Genomic DNA, 21183 nt, shown 5'->3' on the forward strand with positions numbered 1-21183 from the left:
GGTCCCAGACCTTTGGCAACACCCAGAGGGCATCTCTCTCTACTCTGTAAAGGGGATCAGAGAGTCCTTCTGGACAAATAAATGGAGGAAGGTACTGGAAACCACCACCAGTGTCAGTCATGCTGATTCATTGCTGCACCAAAAAACTGAGCCAAGGTTCGGAAGCTTCCTGGATGAAATTGACCCGCCATTTACTAGATCTGTATACATCAGATTCAGGCTGGGGACTCTGCCACTTGCAGCTTTTACCAACAAATGGAGATACCCCCCAAGTGCTGTTTGCTCGGTATGTGGCGCATATGCCAAACAACGAAGATGCTGGATTAAACAATGAATACACTGGAATGTCCCCTTGAGCGGATGCCTTGGAACAAGGCTTTATAAACAAACATTGCATATCTACAGGTCAGATACGGGGTCTTGTGTAATATTCTCAATAGCCACATTTTTAGAATCAGTCCGGCCCAATCGCACTAGGATACTTACGCAAACTCCAGAACTCAACCGCTGAGCAAAAAAGTTGACTGTAACAATGACCTTGGCTACAGTTGCACACCATCACTCGATGAACCACTAAACATAATAACCCAAGAATAGATTTACCTTTAACAGAATTTGGTTTTAGACAGCATCACCCTCAAACTTATGTTTTAAAGTGCGAAAGTTTTATTCAGATTTTATTTACACCTAAAAATGATGTATCTTTTCTTATGGCTTTGTCCCTTTGGAAAATCTTAGCTTTCAATCTATTTATTGAATTATTTGTTTATTAATCTAATGGGACTTGTATCTTATGCTGCTTTAATGGTCGTCGAACAAAATAAAGTATTCACTGAGAAGTGTCCGTCCCCAAAAATGAGCGCCAGTGGGTCCCACAAGAAACCACCAACTCAAATTAACCAAGGTTGAGTTGATGGCAAAGTTCGGGCATTTCAATGGCTGGGGAAACGTGCATGCGCTTATCTGCAAGAGTGTATTTGCATAAATTGTCTGAAAGAAATTGTCATTTTGGAATGAATGATCCTAAATAAGTCGGATGTACTTATCTTATACAATCCAATACTTTTTCTTGTTTAGATAAAAAAAATGCAAGAAGAAATGGAAAAACTTGAAGTTTGTCTTTCGTCCTCACCCCCCAGTACGGAGTACCTGGATGACGTGGGCACGGAGGAGGACGGACAGGGTGTTTCCAAAGGGACTTTGCGGTTCTCTCTTCTCTATGTCAAGAAAAGGCTTGAGCTGCACCTGAAAGTCATCGAAGCCACCGACCTCGCCTGCCAGGGGGCCGACCTCTTTGTTAAGATTAAACTTTTTGCCCGGGAGACGTCACAGCATTCTGGTCTGCGGTACATTCTCCATGAATGGGAAACTAAGGTGGTCAAAAAAGATAAGAACCCTTCTTTTGGCGACGAGTTCACATGCTCCATGCGGGAACCGGAACTGAAGATGGTGACTGTTAAATTAGAGGTAAGTGCTATGATTTTAAACTCTAGAGCACTTCCTACTTTTAAAAACATGGTCATATGGCTGAGTGGTATTTGCATTGAAACTGACCCGCGTTTTGATCACAAAGCATCCTAAAGCTGTCAAAGAAGTCTATATCAGTTCTAAAGTACATTGGTTTCAAGGATTGTCAAACAACTGAACTGACACGGTACGCGTAGAAGGTGAGGTGCAACTCAATTTTAAGATGAAGACAACATTATACAGCCTCTATTCAGATTTCCTGTAAAGCCCGTCTTAGTGACAATCTCAAATTCTGGAAATAAACTAAAGCTCTTCCTGTTCAATCATGTTCCCAGTATGATTATGTTCTGCCTTTCTTACTTCTTTCAATCTCATTTTTCAGCTTTCTCTCCCCGAGTAATGTCATTTTACATAGATCCATGTGCAGTGTAGACAGTCTATTTTTCAGGGATGTCACAAATTTGGTGAGTGGTGATGGCAATTACATGTTCCACTCTTCAACAAGGAATCTGAGAGGCATGATCTGGTGCTTGGTTTCCCACAGAGCACCTGTTCTAGGCAGGTGCCACTTGGACACTCTTTCTCCAAATAAGCCAATTATGAGGTTATTTATTGTGACCTGGCACACTCCTGATTTGATTTTTGAGTTTTGTGAAGCGTGAACAAATACCCTAAGGCGCCTCGGCACTAAGAATTGAGGGTACATGAAGACCACAATTAAGATTTGGTAAAAAGGCAGGTTTTTAAGAGCTTGCAGTAACTCAAAAGGGAGAAAAGATTGTATTTCCAGGGAAACAAGTTCCAGTTCCGACTAGTGCAAAGTGCAAACCACGAAACTCCTACCCCCCGCCCCGCTTGCGACCTCTTACATTGGTGTCATAGAGCAGTTGCCTAAATTGTCTTTAATTTACTCCATCTCTGCCAGTAACTGTAATGCCATGAGCTTCTGAGTCAGCTACAGTGTTTGGTCTGCGAAGTTTGATAAATAAAGCTTCTCTATATCTTCTTCTACTGACTACATGGCCAGACTGGTGTTTGGGTAGTCGGGCCAACCCCAAGATGCTGGAGGCCTGGAGTCCAGTTTCAGCCCTGTGATGGTCGAGCACAAGCAAACAAATGCTTTTCTTAGAGTGTTCTTACATTAACAGCACATTTACACAAATGTAATCTCCACCACCGGAGTTCACCATGAGAATGGGTTAGGAGTAGAGAAGATGAGACATGTCGCACAAACACAGCTCAATGACCCAGAAGCCACATTGAGCTCAGCTACTGTGCTGAACGGTATGCTGCTCGTCCACTGCAGCAGTTGCAGGTCACAACACGGCTCAATGACCCAAATGTCATATTGAGCTCAGCTGCTGTAAGCGGCTTTGTCACTGCTGTGAAGTTGTGGGATGTGCCATAACTAAGCAATGGACAACTCAGACACATGGGTATTATTGGTAACACTGAACCAGAGATCGAGCGCCGGGTTCTTTTATTGGCAGGGTCACCTGACTGGTCATGCCTCTGTGGGATGGATGTGGGGTGGGTGTAGACACTGTCTCTAGGGAGGGGCTGCTGTATGACGTGTCCATCGGGACAATACATTCTTCCTAAAATCCAAATGAAAAGGACGACTCCAACCTGAGGAAAGAAAAAAAAAATTGGATACCAGATACCCCATTAATCTCTTGAGTCAATCAGCAGGATACAGCAGCGGACGAATGGACGCATGTCACTGGCTGCACCGGGTCATCTCTGCTCACATTCATAATTTAACCTGGTGTGACACAGGACAAATACACTGGTGCAATGAGATACAAAACCTCCTGGCCACATGTTGGCTGGAGTCATGTCCATAGAGGGAAGTTGGTCAACTCTGCTGATACACCAGGTGATTTGTAATTGGTGTCAACAATTCAAAACAGAGTGCATCAGGAAAATCGCTGGAATCTCTGATGTAGAATACTTGGGTGGTGTTGATTGACTCGCTGAAGACAGTGTTGTCATACTGCAACTGGTTGGAGTCTCCACGGCAAGGCCTTGCTATCTCCTGGAATTAGTCGATTGAGCAGTGTCAGGTCCATCGCTCGCACTTGTGGAGGCCCCTTGGTTGAGTTGCCATGGGACAGCTTGTGGTCTGCACTAGGGCTGCATGTTGGCCCCATCTGAGACTCTGTAAGAATGCAGAGGAGCCACTGTTTAGTCACTTGTGTAACCACAGGGGTAGATGTGTTCTGGTCTAGTTGTTGATGTCCATGGGTGGCAGTGAGGATGCATTAGACAGGAGCGGGGATTGATAGCCATGTGGTTAACCTGTACGACAGGTGGTGATGACTTGCCTTCATGGTCACTATCATTCCTTCATGGGTCATCATCAACTTGGAGTGATAGTGGTCAGGTGCTTTCATCCTTTCCTTGACGAGGCATCTGCATTCTTCAGCCTGGATGCTGAGTTGCTGGGCTGCCAGTTACTTGTGTGGACGGTTATGTTGTGAAGCCTGGGGCAGAGACCTGGTTTGTGCTTGCTTGTGGCTTACTCTCAGTTCTCCTGCTGTGCTGTCGCTAGGTCATCCTCATTTCACCACGGTGGCTTGTTCATGTGGACAGATGCGCTCTGTCTATGGGCCAAGCATTCCTGAGTGTGCCTTTCAGGCCTGGTCACTCTTGATCTCTCTTTATGGAATTGGTTGGTAGTGAGGTTTCCCAGTGTGAACCAGCTGGTCACATTTACATTTCCTTCTCTTCTTTTGGCATACACCTTCTTTGGGACCATGCGGGTGAGACTTCCAGCCACTTGAGTCTCTTCCCAATCTTCTAGATCCAGTGAAATGCACCTTCTGCCGGACATGCCAACAGGGCTACTTGGTGGTCGGGTGTCTCAGTAGTCTGGCCTCCAGCCTCAGGTGTTGGTCTCCGGCTTGTTGATGATCAGGGGGCAATTGCTGATCCAATTCTCCTTGTCTTCTCTAGAGCTATGTGGCGTCTAACCACGTGTCGCATTTTCCCACTTCAGGGACCTTCTTTGAGCTCGCTCTCCATGGGTAGATGTGTGTGGCTGGCCCTTTGCCTCAAGGTTCTTTTTGCTGCCTGACACTCTTCTCCTTTGAGTCGGTGTATTGTCATGCCACGTGTCGTACATTCCCTCCTCGCGGGAGGGAATGTAACTCCTACTCCATGGCGTTTCTTCTTTCAGGTCCTCCTATCATGGGCAGTAGGGAGCTGTGATTCTAGCCCACTTTATCTGGGTAGTACAAGACTTGCATCTTGAGGCGTCTATGCCATGTGGGATGACGTGGTCCTAGGGTCTGGATCAGTCACAGTGCAGTATGCTTCTTTCATCTTTTCAATCCTGTCTTACCTTTTCTGGGGCATGTCCTACCTGGGGTCATGTCCGCCTGGCAGGCTTGGTTGAACAGTGTTGCGTCTGTGTGGTTCCCAACTAAGGGAGAGTGTGGGGCTCAGTATCATTAATTTGTAGCAGGCTGTGAGTAGCACCCAGTACTGTGGGTGGTTCCAGTGATGCCTCCCCTCTTTTATCTGGCGGAAGCAGACTTGGAGCGCTCTTCACCCTTGTGCATCCAGGTGGTAAAGCTTCCCCATGTTTGTGCACCCTCTCGTGGTGCATGGACTGCACCACAATGCAATAGCTGTCTCTCTTCCTTGACGTGCATGGGCCAAATTACAGGTGTTAAAAACTGTGTATCGTGGTTCCCTTCCCTTTCCCAGCATACCGTCAGGTGTGACAGATTCATTGATATTTCTTTAAAATGCCTCAGGTCGGCGAGTAAACAGGCAAATTGGTGTGGTGAAGTTAAGAACCATGGTCCAACCCGTTCATCTGCCTTTTTTTTCTTTTTCTTTCTTCAATATTTGGCAATTCATGGCCCTGCTTTGGATCTTGGGCACCCTCTGATGGTGGTTAAGTATTACTGCAGAGTTGCTGCATCCTCTCCTACCAGAGCACTGTCTCCCAGTCGTTCCAACTCCCTTCTTGCTCCTGACCGTCTCTGAAGACCTTCGTGGCAGGCTGCAGCTAGGTGCTGTAGCTGATCCACGTTTCTGGCTCCAGGCATCTCCTGGAAGGTGAGTGGATACAGGGGGTCTCATTTATGAGGCCTTGTATCAGTTTTGCGCTTCCGATGCGTCACTTTTTGTAACGTATCGGCGGCGTAAAACATGCCTCCTGTTAGGCACTATTTACAAAGTGACGCATCTATGCAGATGCGTCACTTTGTAAACCCCTGCGCTACATTATACCTGCATCAGGTATAATGTATGCAGGGGGAGCGTTCCCCCGCAAAAGCCTCGTAGAAGTGACGCAGTGAAATCTATGAGATTTCACTGCGTTACTTCTAGGACACCGTTGCGTCAAAATCTTACGCCTGCCTCACAGCAGGCGTAAGACTGATGCAGGCCCTTTCACATGGGGCTTGCCCCATGTGAAAGAATGCATTCCTGGAGTTGCGTCAATTTTGTGACACACTCCAGCAGTGCGTCACTTTTGCGCCAAACAGATTCGTCAGAAATACTGACATATCTGTAACTCCTTGCGACATGATGCGTCATACAGTAAATATGATGCATCAGGTATGTCGCAAGGAGTGCGCACTGAGAAGTGACGCATCGCTGCTTTCATGCAGCGATGCGTCATTTCTCATAAATGAGGCCCAGGATCTTTATCAGGGTACTCTGTTTATCGCATCTCACTCTCCCTCGGCCGCCATCCATAGATGGCTGAGCCCAGCATGAACACCTTACTGTGCAGTGCTGCCTCAACCCATGGCGTGGACTTCCTCTTCTTTCTTAAAGGCGAATGAGAGCCAGTTCAAGAGCTCAATCACTACTGGAGGCAAGAGGTCTCTTCTGTCTTCTCCCTCTTCCCCACAGTGGTAGGCCTTAGCCACCAGGAGGCGCTTAGGCTCACCTGGACTGGCTCGGCTTCACCTTGCAGCTCTCCGACACTGCAGTATCAAGGGATTCCATGTGGGAGCGGCCCCGCCATTGAGGCGGGTTTGTGATTTCTTGTGTGCCTTTTTCTGAACAGGCGTGATGCTTTGGGATGGGGTAGGAGCTTCTGTGCACGTCTTGCAAGCCACAGCCTCACAGTTCTGTGTACTCTGCAGGTGGTGTCAGACCCCCTCGTCGCTTAGGGAAAGTCATGGGCCCTGTAATGTCCTGATTGGGCCTACAACTGATCAGGCTAGACGACACACATGTGCTGGTAGTGGCTAGCACGTAACTGAACCACGCCCAATGACCTGGGCCTTTTATTGGCGCAAACACGTTCCCAGCGCTCACGCTGGGCTGAACCAAAGCCCCTCCACGCCGGAGGGGACAACATGCTTACAGGAGTGGGAGGGGGCGTGTGCTGCAGTGGTACACCCCACTGCCAGCAACACTACATTCCTCCTTTACCTGGGAATAAAACAAAACTGGAACAAACTAGCACACACTTCGCTTGCATAGTCTCTGGTTTCGCTGCTGATAAACTTACAACATTTCTCTGACAGTCTCTGTTAAACATTTCGCTGGTAGAGTCTCTGGAACCACAGTGTACCTGAAAACATACAGAAACAAACACAGAACAGTCTTACTTTCTTCTCGGCGGGGTCACCGTCCAGTTCCGCTCAGCGCCAGCATTGTGCCACAAAGTCTCGGTACCTCTGGGATGGTCTAGGGCACGGACATAGACTGTACCTTCCTTGGCTCCGCCCTCCCATTGTGGCCTGGGATGGCTCTCCAGAGTCTCTGGTTTCGCTGACGCTGGGGCTCTCCGCTGGTCCCTCGGGCTCATGATCGCTCGAGGCGACCGCTCTTTGGTCGTTGTCAGACTGGCTTGTCAGGGTCTCTGTTCCAGTAGGTCTTGGCGGTCTGCACAGAGGGGTCGGTCGCCAGTCGTCCAGTTCAGGATCATCACTACCCTCGGGTACTTTTTTAAAGAAAGACACATTTCTTGTCACTACTTCTCCATTCCTGATCGCAGTGACCATTGTCCCTTTCACCTCGGTCACTCTCCAGGGGTCAAGTTCAAACGGTAGACGGAATTTTCCTCCAGGATGGCGGTCTTTGACCAGGACTCTGTCTCCGACTTGGATGGGGCTGTCCGCCGCCCTCCGTCTCTGGGACGCCTCTCGATTGTTCTTGGCGCGCTGTTCCATGGACCGGTTCCTGGGAGCTGAGGATAGCCCCCACATGGGATGGTGCGGGATGGTATCTGTGATTGCTCGGTTGAAAGAGAGTTGGCTTGGAGAGACTCCGGTGGTGCAATGTGGGGTCAGGCGGTATTCTCGAAGAAATTGGTACAGGGCCAGTTCTAGATTGTGACCCTCGGCCATGGCGATTTGGATTGTTTTGTTTGGGGTTCTCATCAGTCTCTCGACCTCCCCGTTGGCTTGGGGCCACCTCGGTGTTACTCGCTTGTGTTTAATGCCATGGGTCTGCAGGTATTCGGTGAACTCACTGCCGTTGAATGGTGGACCATTGTCCGTGCGGACTTCTTCCATGAGCCCATGGGTGGCAATGATTTTCTCGAACTTTGGGATCACTTCCGACGCCGCCGTAGACGCCACTATCTCCACCTCAGGATACCGAGAGAAATCATCAACCACGACGAGCATGTATTTGCCGCCGGGGAGGCTGCCAAAATCCGCGCTGGCCCGCACCCACAGGGAGGTTGGCCCTTCTTTGGTGAGTATTGGTGCCTGGGGGGTTGGGCAGGCTTGTCGCTAGGCACACCGGGCATCTCTGGACCACTTCTTCAACTGCCTTGTCGAGTCCCGGGAACCACAATTTGCTTCGGAGCCTGTTCTTGGATTTCACGATCCCTTGGTGTGATCCGTGTGCCAACAAAGCGGCTTGCTGGGCGAGGCTATTGGGCAACACGAGGCGAGGGCCCCTCAGGAGACACCCTTCGGCCGAAATGGATAGCTCGTGTCTGACTTGGTGTAGGGCTCTCAGGATGGCCTGGGCCTCCGGGGTGCGAAATGACGCTGGGTTTTGGAGCGCCTTCCAGTCACCGGATTCTACGGCCCGGATCGCAATCTGGAGGCAGTCGTCATCCTTGGTGGCACTCGCCACTTCCTCCAGGGACATCGGCCGTGGCCTTGACCGTTCAACGATCAGCCGGACGTACTCTTCCGTGGCTGCTGCCTCGGCTGCTTCTGCATCGGTGACTGGGCGGGCGTGCCTCGACAAGTAATCAGCAGGGTTCCGAGTGCCAGGTCGATATTCCACCGTAAATTGGAACTCTTGCAGCTGCAGCACCCACTTTTCGATTCTCAGGGGTGGGTGAGAAGATGAGCCTTGGAAGAGTGGGATGAGGGGTTTGTGGTCGGTGATCACTGAGAAAGGATGTCCATAGAGGTAGATATGGAAATGGCGGCATCCCCACAAAATGGCGATGGCTTGTCTCTCAATCTGCGAATACCGTTGTTCGGTAGGTGTCAGGGTGCGGCTGGCGTATGCAACTGGGGCCCACTCTCCACACGCTTGCTGTTGGGACAGGACAGCCCCGAGGCCTGTCGGGCTGGCATCGACCACTAGTTGAGATTCGTGTTGCGGGTCAAAGTAGGCCAGGGTTGTGTCGGCTGACAGAGCTGCCTTGGTCTTTGCAAACGACTCCTGCTGTTCCGGGCCCCATGTCCATGCAGTTGTTGATTTGGTGAGGTCACGAAGGGGCCCTGTCAACTCCGACAGATCCTTGATGAAACGCCCGCAATATGTCACCATGCCCAGGAAGCTGCGGACGGCTGTCACCGACGTGGGGGCTGGGGCGTTGTGGATGTCTTTGACTTTCTCTGGGTCAGGCCCGACTCCTTGATCGGAGAATTTGTACCCAAAAAAACTGATGTCTTTGCGTAGGAATTCACATTTGTCCTTGTGGAGGGTCAGACCTCTCTCTTGCAGCCGAGTGAACACCGCTTGGAGGCGTCGGATGTGTTCATCTAAGGTCGGGGCGTGGACCAAAATATCATCGCTCACGTTGAGCACACCATCGAGGCCTTGCAGGACATTGTGGATAATGTTCTGAAATACTTCAGCTGCACTTGATATGCCAAAATTGAGTCTGGTGTACCTCCAGAGGCCAACGTGGGTGGAGAAGGTTGTGATTGGGCGTGAGTCTGGGTGAAGAGGAATCTGGTGGTATCCTGACCTTAAGTCCATCTTGGAGAACCACTTGGATTCTGAGAGTTCTCCGATGATGTCGTCGATGGTCGGCGTCAGGTGACGTTCTCTTTTGATCGCTAGGTTGGGGATACGCATGTCTACACAGATCCTTACCGCCTCAGGTTGTTTTGGCTTCTTGGCGACCACAATGGGGGACACCCATGGTGTGGGCCCATTGACTCGTTCAATGATGCCGGCCTGTTCGAGCATTCGTAGCTCGGCTTCAACCTTCGGCCGGAGGTGGAAGGCAATTCGTCTGTGCCGGAGGGCTACCGGGGCCACTGACCGGTCGATGTGGAGCCGGACGGGGGGGGCCTCTTAGACATCCGATGCCCTCGAACAGCGAGAGGTGGTTCGACACCAGGTGATCCAAGCCGTGGGCTTGTACTGTTAGGGCAAAATGTATCAGCCCGAGCTCTCGCGCTGTTTTGCAGCCAAGAAGGAATCCTGACCCCTCTTGGGATACGTAAACTTTCGTGTGTAGATGCTTCGAGTCGTGGGACACAGTAGCTCGGAATACACCGCACAGGCGCAGCGGGCGACGGGTCCCATAAGCGAAAACTTGCACTCTGGTGGGGTGAAGTGTAGGAGCGTTCTCTAGATTCCGATAGGCGCTAGCGGCCTTGAGGTTGATAGTTGCGCCCGTGTCAATGAGGGCTGTGACCTTTTGGCCGTGCACTAGGACGGTGCACATTGGTTCGGTGGATGACGTGGCTGCCAGAGAGTTGAGCATGCGCACCACGTGGACGGATGCGACGTCCTCCTCATCGTCATCCATGTCGCTGCTGGTGGGTGTGTTCGGCAGTGGTGCCATCTGTCGCACTCTCCTGGGTGGGCCACCCTGCTTCTGTCTCTGCGACGACAGGCAAACGCTCGAGAAATGATTGGCTTTGCCGCAAGCACTGCAGATCTTGCCTTGGGCGGGGCACGCTCCTTTGTGGGGAGTAGCGCCTCCACACCACATACATGCTTGGTCGTGGACGGTTTGGGCCGGTTTCGGCCGTCCTCTGCGGGGTGGCTTCGTCCGGTTATCTGGAGCGTTTGACTTGATGGCGCACACGGGTTCTGCTTTGACCGTAACGGCCGGTTTCGGCTCCATGTGAGCAGCGCGGGCTTTAGAAAGTTCCTTGGACCGCCCCAGGGCTAGGATGTCGCGCATAGACATAGCGTCCGTCTCTAGCACCCTCTCCCGCAACTTCAGGGAGGCGCACCCTTGTATGAACTGGGCGCGGATTTCGTCTTCCGCATCCGGGAGGGTGCACGTGCTGGCTAACTTCTTGAGTCGGGCGTAGAATACATCTACGGACTCCTCTGGGAGTTGGCGGGCCTGGCGGAGCAAAAAGCGTTCATAGTCCGCGCTGGCGAATGGTTCGAAATACCTCGTGATGGCATCACGTAGAGTGTTGTATGTGTGGGGCGGGTCCCCCTCTGTGATGTCCTTGGAGATGTCGTGGATGGCTTCCCCTCCCAGGTGCAAAAGCATTGCGCGCCGTCGCACCACCGCAATGTCCGCCGCTATGAAGTAGTTCTCAAGGCGTTCCACCCACTTCCTCCACCGGGCAGCCTGTGAGGGAGGTGTCCCTGTGACAGAGAAAGGTTCCAGCGGCGGCACGTTGGCCATGACGGCCGAAGTAAGATAGTGGGGGTGACAGGCGGGGCTCTAGAAGGCAGCGCAGGCTCCTGCAGGCACCAGAAACAGTCCAGGTACTGTGTAAGGAGTTAGGCACGAACTCCGCGAGAAGCGTGAGGTTTGGCAGGGTCCGTTGCTCCGCGAGATGCGTGAGGTGTGGCCAGGTAGTCGCGTTGCACGCCTGAAGCGTGGTGTCGGGCGCTCACAGCGCATGCGCGGGACAGCCGTCGGGCCACACGGGATCGGGGCCGGAGAGACGCGCAGCCTGTGGGCCGGAGGCAGCAGGGGAAGGCGAAAAGACACTCCTGGGTACCTGAAGGCAGCACTTCAGTCCACGCTGCAGATGGGGTCGTCGTACGACCAAAGAGACAACCGGGAGTCGCGCCAGAGCACTGGTGAGTGGCACGAGCAGCTGCAGGCGGGCCGGCGGGCCTCCGGGTCCTCTGGGGCGGGCCACCAGCAGGCAGCCGGCGGCTCAGGGGCAGAGTAGCGTGCCACGTGCAGACTTGCACAGCGCCGGGCACCGGGCAGCAGGGAGGCACACGGGCCGTGACGGTGCGGCAGGGCACGTGGTAGGGTGGCAAACTAGACCACCGTCGTCGCCAGTGTAATGTCCTGATTGGGCCTACAACTGATCAGGCTAGACGACGCACATGTGCTGGTAGTGGCTAGCACGTAACTGAACCACGCCCAATGACCTGGGCCTTTTATTGGCGCACACACGTTCCCAGCGCTCACGCTGGGCTGAACCAAAGCCCCTCCACGCCGGAGGGGACAACTTGCTTACAGGAGTGGGAGGGGGCGTGTGCTGCAGTGGTACACCCCACTGCCAGCAACACTACAGGCCCTAGGCCAACATGCTAAGTAATGGACAATTCAGACACTTAGTTATAGTGGGTACCTCTGTCCCAGGGCACGTGTGCATAGCCCCTGATGGGTGACGTCCCTAGGTAGAAGCTGCTATACGGCGTGTCCATCAGGACACTACAACTGCCCCAATAACAGGTTGCAACACAGATTAGTGACCAGAAAGCCACTTTGAGCTCAGCTGCTGTGCTGAACAGCCACTGCCCCGGTTAATGGTAACAAGGTTTTCTTGGGATGCAGGTGGTGAGATTTGAGATCAGCTACATAATGCAGCACACAGCGGCGTCTTTCGGGTTTGAGCTATTTCAGCTGCACCAATAACCTGCCTCTAAAAAAAACTGCTTTGCTCCACATAAAACAGGAAGAGTGGCACATAGAGTTTACAAACTTAAGTGAACTGCTAACTAAAAGCTGGCTTGGATGCAGGTATTGCCTCAGGTGTGCGGAACTACAAATATCATGCGACCAACCAGCTTCACAACACAAATGAGTGCAGGAAAAACCAGTTCTCCCAAATAGTTTTTACATCATCATTATGAATGCTGCTGGTATACACCTGTCAGGGTATAGAAGTTCTTTCATATGATTCTTTGGGTGTTCTGTAACATACTAGTGCTTAACCTGAGATGAGGCTTGTAAGTCAGGCCCACAGGCACTCATTTTTGGTGACTGGCACTTACTTTTTATCATCACCTCAAAAAGTTTTGCCTACCTCCTCCCCTTTCTTTGCGGAATTCATTTTTGTTGGCACTTTATCACTGCAAACCAGTGCTAAAGTGCATATACTCTGTACTTAGAACATGGTAACATTGGCTTATCCACAATTGGCATATTTAATATACTTATAAGTCCCTAGTAAATTGCACTATATGTTCCCTGGATCTGTAGATTAAATGCTACTAGTGGGCCTGCATCCTTGATTGTGCCAACCACTTCAGTAGCCTTTAGACATGTCTCAGTCCTGCCACTACAGAGCCTGTGTGTGCAGTGTAAAACTGCCATTTCGACCTGGCAGGTTGACCTACTTGCAAGGGGGAACATCCATTACGATGAAACTTTAACAATGCGGTACTGTTACCACGCTACTTTTACAACGCAAGTCGTTACGACGACTTGCGCTGGGGGCGCTCCAGGATAGTAAATAGTTTAATTTACTATCCAACTCCTTCCCTAGAGTCCACGGGGACTGGAGTTGGAATAGTAAATAAAACTATTTACTATCCAGCACCCCTCAACGCAAGTCGTTGTAACGACTTGCGTTGTAAAACTAGCGTGGTAACGGTACGCGTTGTCAAAGTACGCGTCGTATCGTCATACATCCACTTGCAAGGCCCTCACCTTCTCTTTTATTACATATAAGTCACCCCTAAGGTATTCCCTGGGCAGGGTGCAGTGTATTTAAACGGTAGCACATGTATGTTTCAGTTTCACATGTCCTGGTAGTGAAAAACGTATACATTAGTTTTTCAATTTTGCTAGGCCAAACTCTCCATAGGTTAAATCGGGATTGCCTTAAAACCTCTATTACGTGTAATTTCCAGTTGGGAAAAGGCAAAAAATTGGAGTTTGGTGTCTCTGGGCTCACAATTTAAAACACATCTCATGGTAAAGTTGGTTTATAAATTACAGGTCTGAAAATGCCACTTTTAGAAAGTTATTTAAAGTAAAGGAGTTAGGTCCTTTGAGACGTGGGAATGGCTGGACCTTATCATGTACCAAGAAGAAAAAATGCCAACCCACTTTGTATAGTTTGCTCTAAATTATAAGCAACAGATCAATATTATTTTTGATATGTTAGGTATATTTATTTTTACCTTTTCTTTAGATTCTACTTTTTGAAAAAATCATTGATTAATGTCAGAAAGACAACACAACACATATAACACATATGTACATCAACTTATACAATACATTTACCAAAAAAACATTGTTACATAAATATATACATTCACTGTACACAGCATGACTTATGCATTTCTATTTTTAACTGTTCAAAAGGCGAATATCAACTCTTTGCCTTATTTAACCATCAGTGATTACAGTGATAAGAACAGTAGTGAACAAAGTCACGATCAACCAGAGATATTAAGCAGTAGTTCTATGAATCAATAATTATAAATATTTCTAGTTTTTATCTCCGTTCTGCCGACGCGTTTCGAACACCATACACCAGTTATGGGTTCTCCTCAGGGCCTTGTCACTTCTATCTTTCCTGTAGCCGTTGTTCTCCTATGTTTGAATCTGGGTCTTTGAGCTGCAATCTTTTTGTATCTATATCTGGGCGTCCCCCTATGGCTCGCAAACACTTGTAACCTTTCTATGTCCACCAATCGCTTTTAGGGGCGTCTCACTTCATATTCGCGTTGTTTTATACAGGGTGCAATCTGGTTTAAAGCGGTCTGCCGGTCTCCCCGGGGAGCCCGGCAGACCGCTTTAAACCAGATTGCACGCATGTATAAAACAACGCGAATATGAAGTGAGACGCCCCTAAAAGCGATTGGTGGACATAGAAAGGTTACAAGTGTTTGCGAGCCATAGGGGGACGCCCAGATATAGATGCAAAAAGATTGCAGCTCAAAGACCCAGATTCAAACATAGGAGAACAACGGCTACAGGAAAGATAGACGTGACAAGGCCCTGAGGAGAACCCATAACTGGTGTATGGTGTTCGAAACGCGTCGGCAGAACGGAGATAAAAACTAGAAATATTTATAATTATCGATTCATAGAACTACTGCTTAATATCTCTGGTTGATCGTGACTTTGTTCACTACTGTTCTTAACACTGTAATCACTGATGGTTAAATAAGGCAAAGAGTTGATATTCGCCTTTTGAACAGTTAAAAATAGAAATGCATAAGTCATGCTGTGTACAGTGAATGTATATATTTATGTAACAATGTTTTTTTGGTAAATGTATTGTATAAGTTGATGTACATATGTGTTATATGTGTTGTGTTGTCTTTCTGACATTAATCAATGATATTTTCAAAAAGTAGAATCTAAAGAAAAGGTAAAAATAAATATACCTAACATATCAAAAATAATATTGATCTGTTGCTTATAATTTAGAGCAAACTATACAAAGTGGGTTGGCATTTTTTCTTCTTGGTACTTTTAGAAAGTTGTCATTTTCTTACGTTAATCATCGTGTGCCTCTGCCTGTCTCTGAATGCACATCTGCTTAGAGTGATAGCTGGGCTTTGTGCATTCCCTCCAGACAGTCACATAAAGGGAGCTGTGGTGTCACATTTGCATCCTGATGGCCCATCACCACCTGATGGGCCTTCCTGTGGTAGATTGGGAGGGTTGTGCTGGCACTTGCACCTAAATAGGGCTGTGCCTGTCCCCACACAAAGAGCTGCATACCCCTCTGTAGTGTGTCTGGAGCCAGGGCAGAACATTCAGGGACCTTGTGATCTTCAAAGGTCTCTATGATGTCTCCATCCACTTCAAAGGCACAGGCACCACCAAATCCGAATTCTACTGGAACCAAGGACATTCTGCCTGGAAGAACAGCTGCAGTATTGTAGGAGGGACTGACACCCTGACACCTTGCTACTTGCTCTGCTGTGTTGGCCTTCTGAGTGCTGTGGTACAGGAGAAACTGCCACTTTGCAACTTGCAATGCTGTGTTGTCCTGCTGCCTGCTGCACCTTGCCTGACAGTGAGAGGAACTAGACCTGCTTTCTACAACCTTGAACCCAAGTTCTCCAAGAGCTTGTCCGCTTGACTCCTGTTCTCTTGTAGTCTCGGGAACACATAATACTTCTTGCAACTCTCCTGATACTACTGGACTCTGACATCTGTGAGTCCTATACTTGCCTGTGGTGCCTCCCCACACCCAGTTCAGGACCTCAAAAGTGGGTTTTGCAGGGTTTAATCCTCGATGCAGCAGTGAGTTCGCACTGTTCACCACAGACAAACCGCCCTTCGACGCTGACGCAGCAGCCGCTTGACAACAGCGTCTCCAGCGTCAAAGCCGCTCTACAATGACAGCACGACTCAACAGTAATGCAGAGAAAAGGGTTCGACACAGAAGCTTTCATCGACGTTGCGAATGGGTGCCAACACTCGCCTTCCTCTATGGATCGACAACAACGCAGTGCCTCCGCGACTTTTCGTCTCATGCCTTCGACGTCAACAAAAGCTCCATCCAAGGTACTTTGTTAACGAGACCTTTCTGGGTCCTGTAGCCGGCCTGCCGTCTATCGCAGTCAGCCTGAACTTTGCACCGGCATCTCGCGACCTCAGAAAACCTTTTGACCGCTTGTGACTTAAGCACTATTTTCATATTTAATCTTTAAAAATGTATATCTCGAGTTCGACGTATTGAATTTAATTTTTTTGGTTTTGTTTAATCAGATAAATATTCTCTATTTTTCTTAACTCATGTTGAGTCTTTTTGTAGTGTTTTCGTTGAATTTCTTTAATTAATGTGCTGCACAGATACTTTACCCATTGCCTCTTAAGTGAAGCCTGACTGCTCTGTTCCAGGCTACCACAGGATGAGCATAGATTAATTTAGGTTGTGTATCTGACTTACCCTGACTAGAGAACAGTTGTGGTCCCTACTTGGACAGGGTGCATACCTCTGCCAAACAGAGACTCCATTTCTACCAGTGCCTATTCAAGGGCATGGTACTCCATCCAAGATGGCTTAGGCCTATATTAATTTCATTGTAAAATCAAACACACCTGCTACTATTTTGTTACCCCAGATTATCACTACCATGAGCCATGATAGTGACATGTTAAAGTTGAAGGCTATAATTACTCATCAGTCATGAACCAACACCCTTGACTGCTCACCAGTGATGGTGAATATCAAAAATACACAAGCATTTGCAATGCAATAGGTCTTGCATTTTTGAGAGTTTGAGCTATTGGCATTGTAAAGGAGAATGTCTTTTACCTATGTGTTTTGGTTTGGAGTACAGTGGATTTTTGAACAGAGAAGCAGCTGCAGCACTGTCTAATGAACTGAGAATGAGGAATTTCCACTTTGACCAGATACACAGCTGCAGCACTGCCTGGAGGAGTTCGAATGGGGCGTAGCTGATGGGACCAGATAAGCAGCTAGCTGCACTGTTTAAGGACATAGAATAAGAAATGACCACTGGAACCAGAGACGCACCGGCAGCACTTCCTAGAGAACGTAGAATGAAGAATTACCACCGGACCACAGAAACAGCTAGCAGCACTGTCTAGAGGACTAAGAATGAGGAATTACCACTGGGACCAAAGAAGCAGCTCGCAGCACTGTCTAGAGGACTAAGAATGAGGAATTACCCCTGGAACCAGAGAAACAGCTAGGAGCACTGCCTATAGGTCTAAGAATGAGGTATTACCACTGGGAATAGAGACAAAGCTGCAGCGCTGGATAGAGGAATTAAATGTTGGAATTACAGATGGGACCAGAGAAGCAGTAGCAGTACTGTGTAGATGACTTGGAATGAGGGATTACCACTGTGACCAGAGACACAAATGCAGCCCTGCCTTGAGGACTTAGAATGGAGGAGTTACTGACAAGACCAGAGAAGCAGCTAGCAGCACTGTTTAGAGGACTAGAACAAGTAATTACCACTGGGACCAGAGACACACCTGCAGCACTGTCTTGAGGACTTAGAATGAGGAATTACCACTGGGACCAAAGAAGCAGCTCGCAGCACTGTCTAGAGGTCTAAGAATGAGGAATTACCACTGGGACCAGAGAAGCAGTTAGCAACACTGCCTGTAGGATTTAGAATGAATAATTACTGACGGACCAGAGACACAGTTAGCAGCACTGCCTCGAGGACTAAGAATGAGGTTTTAACACTGGGAACAGAGACACAGCTGCATCACTGGCTGGAGGACTTAACATGTGGGAATTACAGACGGGATCAGAGAAGCAGTTAGCAGCACTGTTTAGAAGATTTAGAGTGAAGAATTACTGACCGGACCAAAGAAGCAGCTGCAGCACTTCAGAGAGGACTTAAAATGTGGGAATTATCGACGGCACAAGAGAAGCAGCTGATGTACTGTCAAGAGGACTTAAAGTGTGGGAATTACCGACAGGACCAGGGAAGCAGTTGCAGTACTGTCTAGAGTTCTTAGAATGAGGAATTACCGATGAGAATAAAGAAGCAGCGAACAGCAATGTCTAGAAGACTTGGGGGCAGATTTACAAGCCCCTTGCGCCTCATTTATGCCACCGTTGCGTCACTTTTGTGACGCAGCGGCGGCGCAAATCCTGCTCCATGGTGCAGGGGTACTTACAATGTGACGCATCTGGGAGATGAATCTACAAGATTTCACTCAGTCACTTTTAGGCCCATGCAGCGTCAAAACCCTGCGCCTGCCTAAAGCAGGCGTAAGGATTGACGCAGCATTAACTAGATAGGGCCCCCAGAGCATTGCTGGAGCTGCATCGCGCTTGCGACGCAACTCCAGCAATGCGTCACTTTTACAGCACAGATGCGTCACGCATCTGTGCCGTTTTTGCACCATGGTGCACCGCATTGTAAATGCGGCGCATCCATGATGGCGGAGCTGTTGCGCACAATAACTGGCGCATCCCTGCTGATTTGCAGGGATGCGCCACTAATTGTAAATATGCCCCTTAGAATGAGCTAGTACCATTAGAAAAAGAGACGCAGCTGCAGCACTGTCTAGAGGAGTAAGAATGGGGAATTACACTGGGAACAAGGACACAGCTGCAGCACTGCCTAGAGGACTTAAAATGTGGGAATTACAGATGGGAGCAGAGAAGCAGCCAGCAGCACTGTCCAGAGGATTTAGCATGAAGAATTACAGACAGAACCAGAGAAGCAGTAAGCAACACTGCCTAGAGGACTAAGAATGAGGAATTACCACTCAGACCAGAGAAGTAGCTAGCAGTACTGCCTAGAGGACTAAGAATGAGGAATTACCACTCGGACCAGAGAAGCACCTAGCAGCACTGTTTCGAGGTATAAGAATAAGAAATTACCACTGGGAACAGAAACGCAGCTGCAGCACTGTCTAGAGGAGTAAGAATGTGAAATTACCACTGGGAACAGAGACACAGCTACGGCACTGCTCAGAGGAATTAGAATGGAGGCGTTACCGATGCGACCAGAGTAGCAGGTAGCAGCCCTGCCCAGAAGACGAAAAATGAGGAATTACCACTGGGAGAAGAAAACAGCTGCAGCACTGCTTAGAGGATTTACTATGAGGAATTACCACTGTGAACAGAGACACAGCTAGCTGCAGCTCTGTAGAGAGGGGAAATAATGGAGAATTACTACTGGAAACAGAGACGCTGCTGCAGCACTGTCGAAATGACTTAGAATGAGGAATTACCACTGGGAACAGAAGCACAGATGCAGCACTGTCAAGAGAATTTAGAATGAGGAATTACCATTGTGACAAGAGACACAGCTAGCAGCACTGTCTAGAGGAGAAAGAATGGGGACCTACCACTGGCAACAGAGACACAGCTGCAGTGCTGCCTAGAGGACTTAGAATGGAGGTGTTACTGACGGGACCAGAGAAGCAACTAGCAGCACTGTTGAGAGGAGTAAGATTGTGGAACTACCGACAGGAACAGTTTGAAGTAAAAAGAAGATTAAAGATTTGTTACATGTATTTGTAGAACACAATAGTGTGAGTGTAGTTTTTGGACAACTTTTAAGCAAAGTGAAAGTATGTCACCAACGCAAATCTTTTGTCTGAAGCAGGCACCAGGATGGAAGCCAGAGATGGCCAAAGAAACAAGAGTATTTGCGTCTTTGGTTACAACCTGCATGTATACACAAGGCACTACATTAGCATGAAAGTAAAGATTGTTATCGCAGTTACGAGCTGCATTTGTGTTTTCGTAAGGCCCGAAGCCATACAGTTAATTACCTAGTGCGACGTCATATAACATAGCCCCCAATTATTTGTAGTCTGTAATATTTACAAACACAGAAACAACAACAACCATTTGCAATGCAATAGGTCTCGCATTAGGAAAGTTTGAGCTATTGGTCTTGTAAATGACAATTTTTTTATTTATTTATTTGTTTTGAAAATAGCTAAATTAGTAGCTTTGTCATTTACAATGCCAATAGTTATAACTTTCGCAAATGTGACACCTATAGCATTTGTAATGCAACATGTTTTGTATTTACGTGACTTAGATGTATTGATATTACAAATAACAATGGCTTTTAATTTTTTTAAATAATTAATACTTAAATAAAAGTGATTGTAATTTATAATGGCAATAGCTTAAACTTTTGTAAATAACTTTTGTGAAGATTATGTTCAGTGTATTTTATTGTGACGAAAATCCAAGAACAGAAGTGAAATATTAACATCTTTTTGTGACATTTGTAATAAAGCTTGAAACATTGAGAGAACATATTTGAACCAGTTGTTGTTGAATGGTTCCACAGATTGATGCTGTGATGGCGCGGAGTGATATTGTGGTGGCGACGAGTGATGCTGTGGCGTTCAGTGATGCTGTGGTAGTGCATAGTGATGTTGTGGTGCCCCTGAGTGATGCTGTGGTGGCCCTTAGTGATGCTGTGGAGGCCGTGAGTGATGCTGTGGAGGCCGTGAGTGATACTGTGGAGACCACGAGTGATGCTGTGGAGGCTCTGAGTGATGCTGTGGAGGCCCTGAGTGATGCTGTGGAGGCCCTGAGTGATGCTGTGGTTGCGCATAATAATGCTGTGGTAGCGCATAGTGATGCTGTGGTGTTCCAGAGTGATGCTATAGTGTTCCAGAGTGATGCTGTGGTGGTGCTGAGTGATGCTGTGGTGGTGCTTAGTGATGCTGTGGTGGTGCTGAGTGATGCTGGGGTGGCGCTGAGTGGTGCTGTGGTGGTGCTGAGTGGTGCTGTGGCGGTGCTGAGTGATGCTGTGGCGGTGCTGAGTGATGCTGTGGCGGTGCTGAGTGATGCTGTGGTGGTTCTGAGTGATGCTGTGGTGATGCTGAGTGGTGCTGTGGTGGTGCTAAGTGATGCTGTGGTGGTGCTGAGTGGTGCTGTGGTGCTGCTGAGTGATGCTATGGTGGTGCTGAGTGATGCTGTGGTGGTGCTGAGTGGTGCTGTG

At 48.6% G+C, this 21183-nt stretch overlaps 1 protein-coding gene across 2 annotated transcripts in view; it reads left to right on the forward strand.

Annotated features, from left to right (window-relative positions):
- The window catches only part of LOC144823927 (synaptotagmin-5-like), a 423013-nt gene that overhangs the window by 289960 nt on the left and 111870 nt on the right, over positions 1-21183 (forward strand). For both annotated transcript variants that reach the window (XM_078682846.1, XM_078682848.1), the window contains exon 4: positions 1078-1467. In XM_078682846.1, the coding sequence (XP_078538972.1) occupies positions 1078-1467 (390 nt within the window). The remainder of the gene's footprint in view (positions 1-1077; positions 1468-21183) is intronic.

The sequence above is a fragment of the Lissotriton helveticus genome, chromosome 3_1, assembly GCF_964261635.1.
Source record: "Lissotriton helveticus chromosome 3_1, aLisHel1.1, whole genome shotgun sequence".
In the NCBI taxonomy this organism is placed as follows: domain Eukaryota; kingdom Metazoa; phylum Chordata; class Amphibia; order Caudata; family Salamandridae; genus Lissotriton; species Lissotriton helveticus.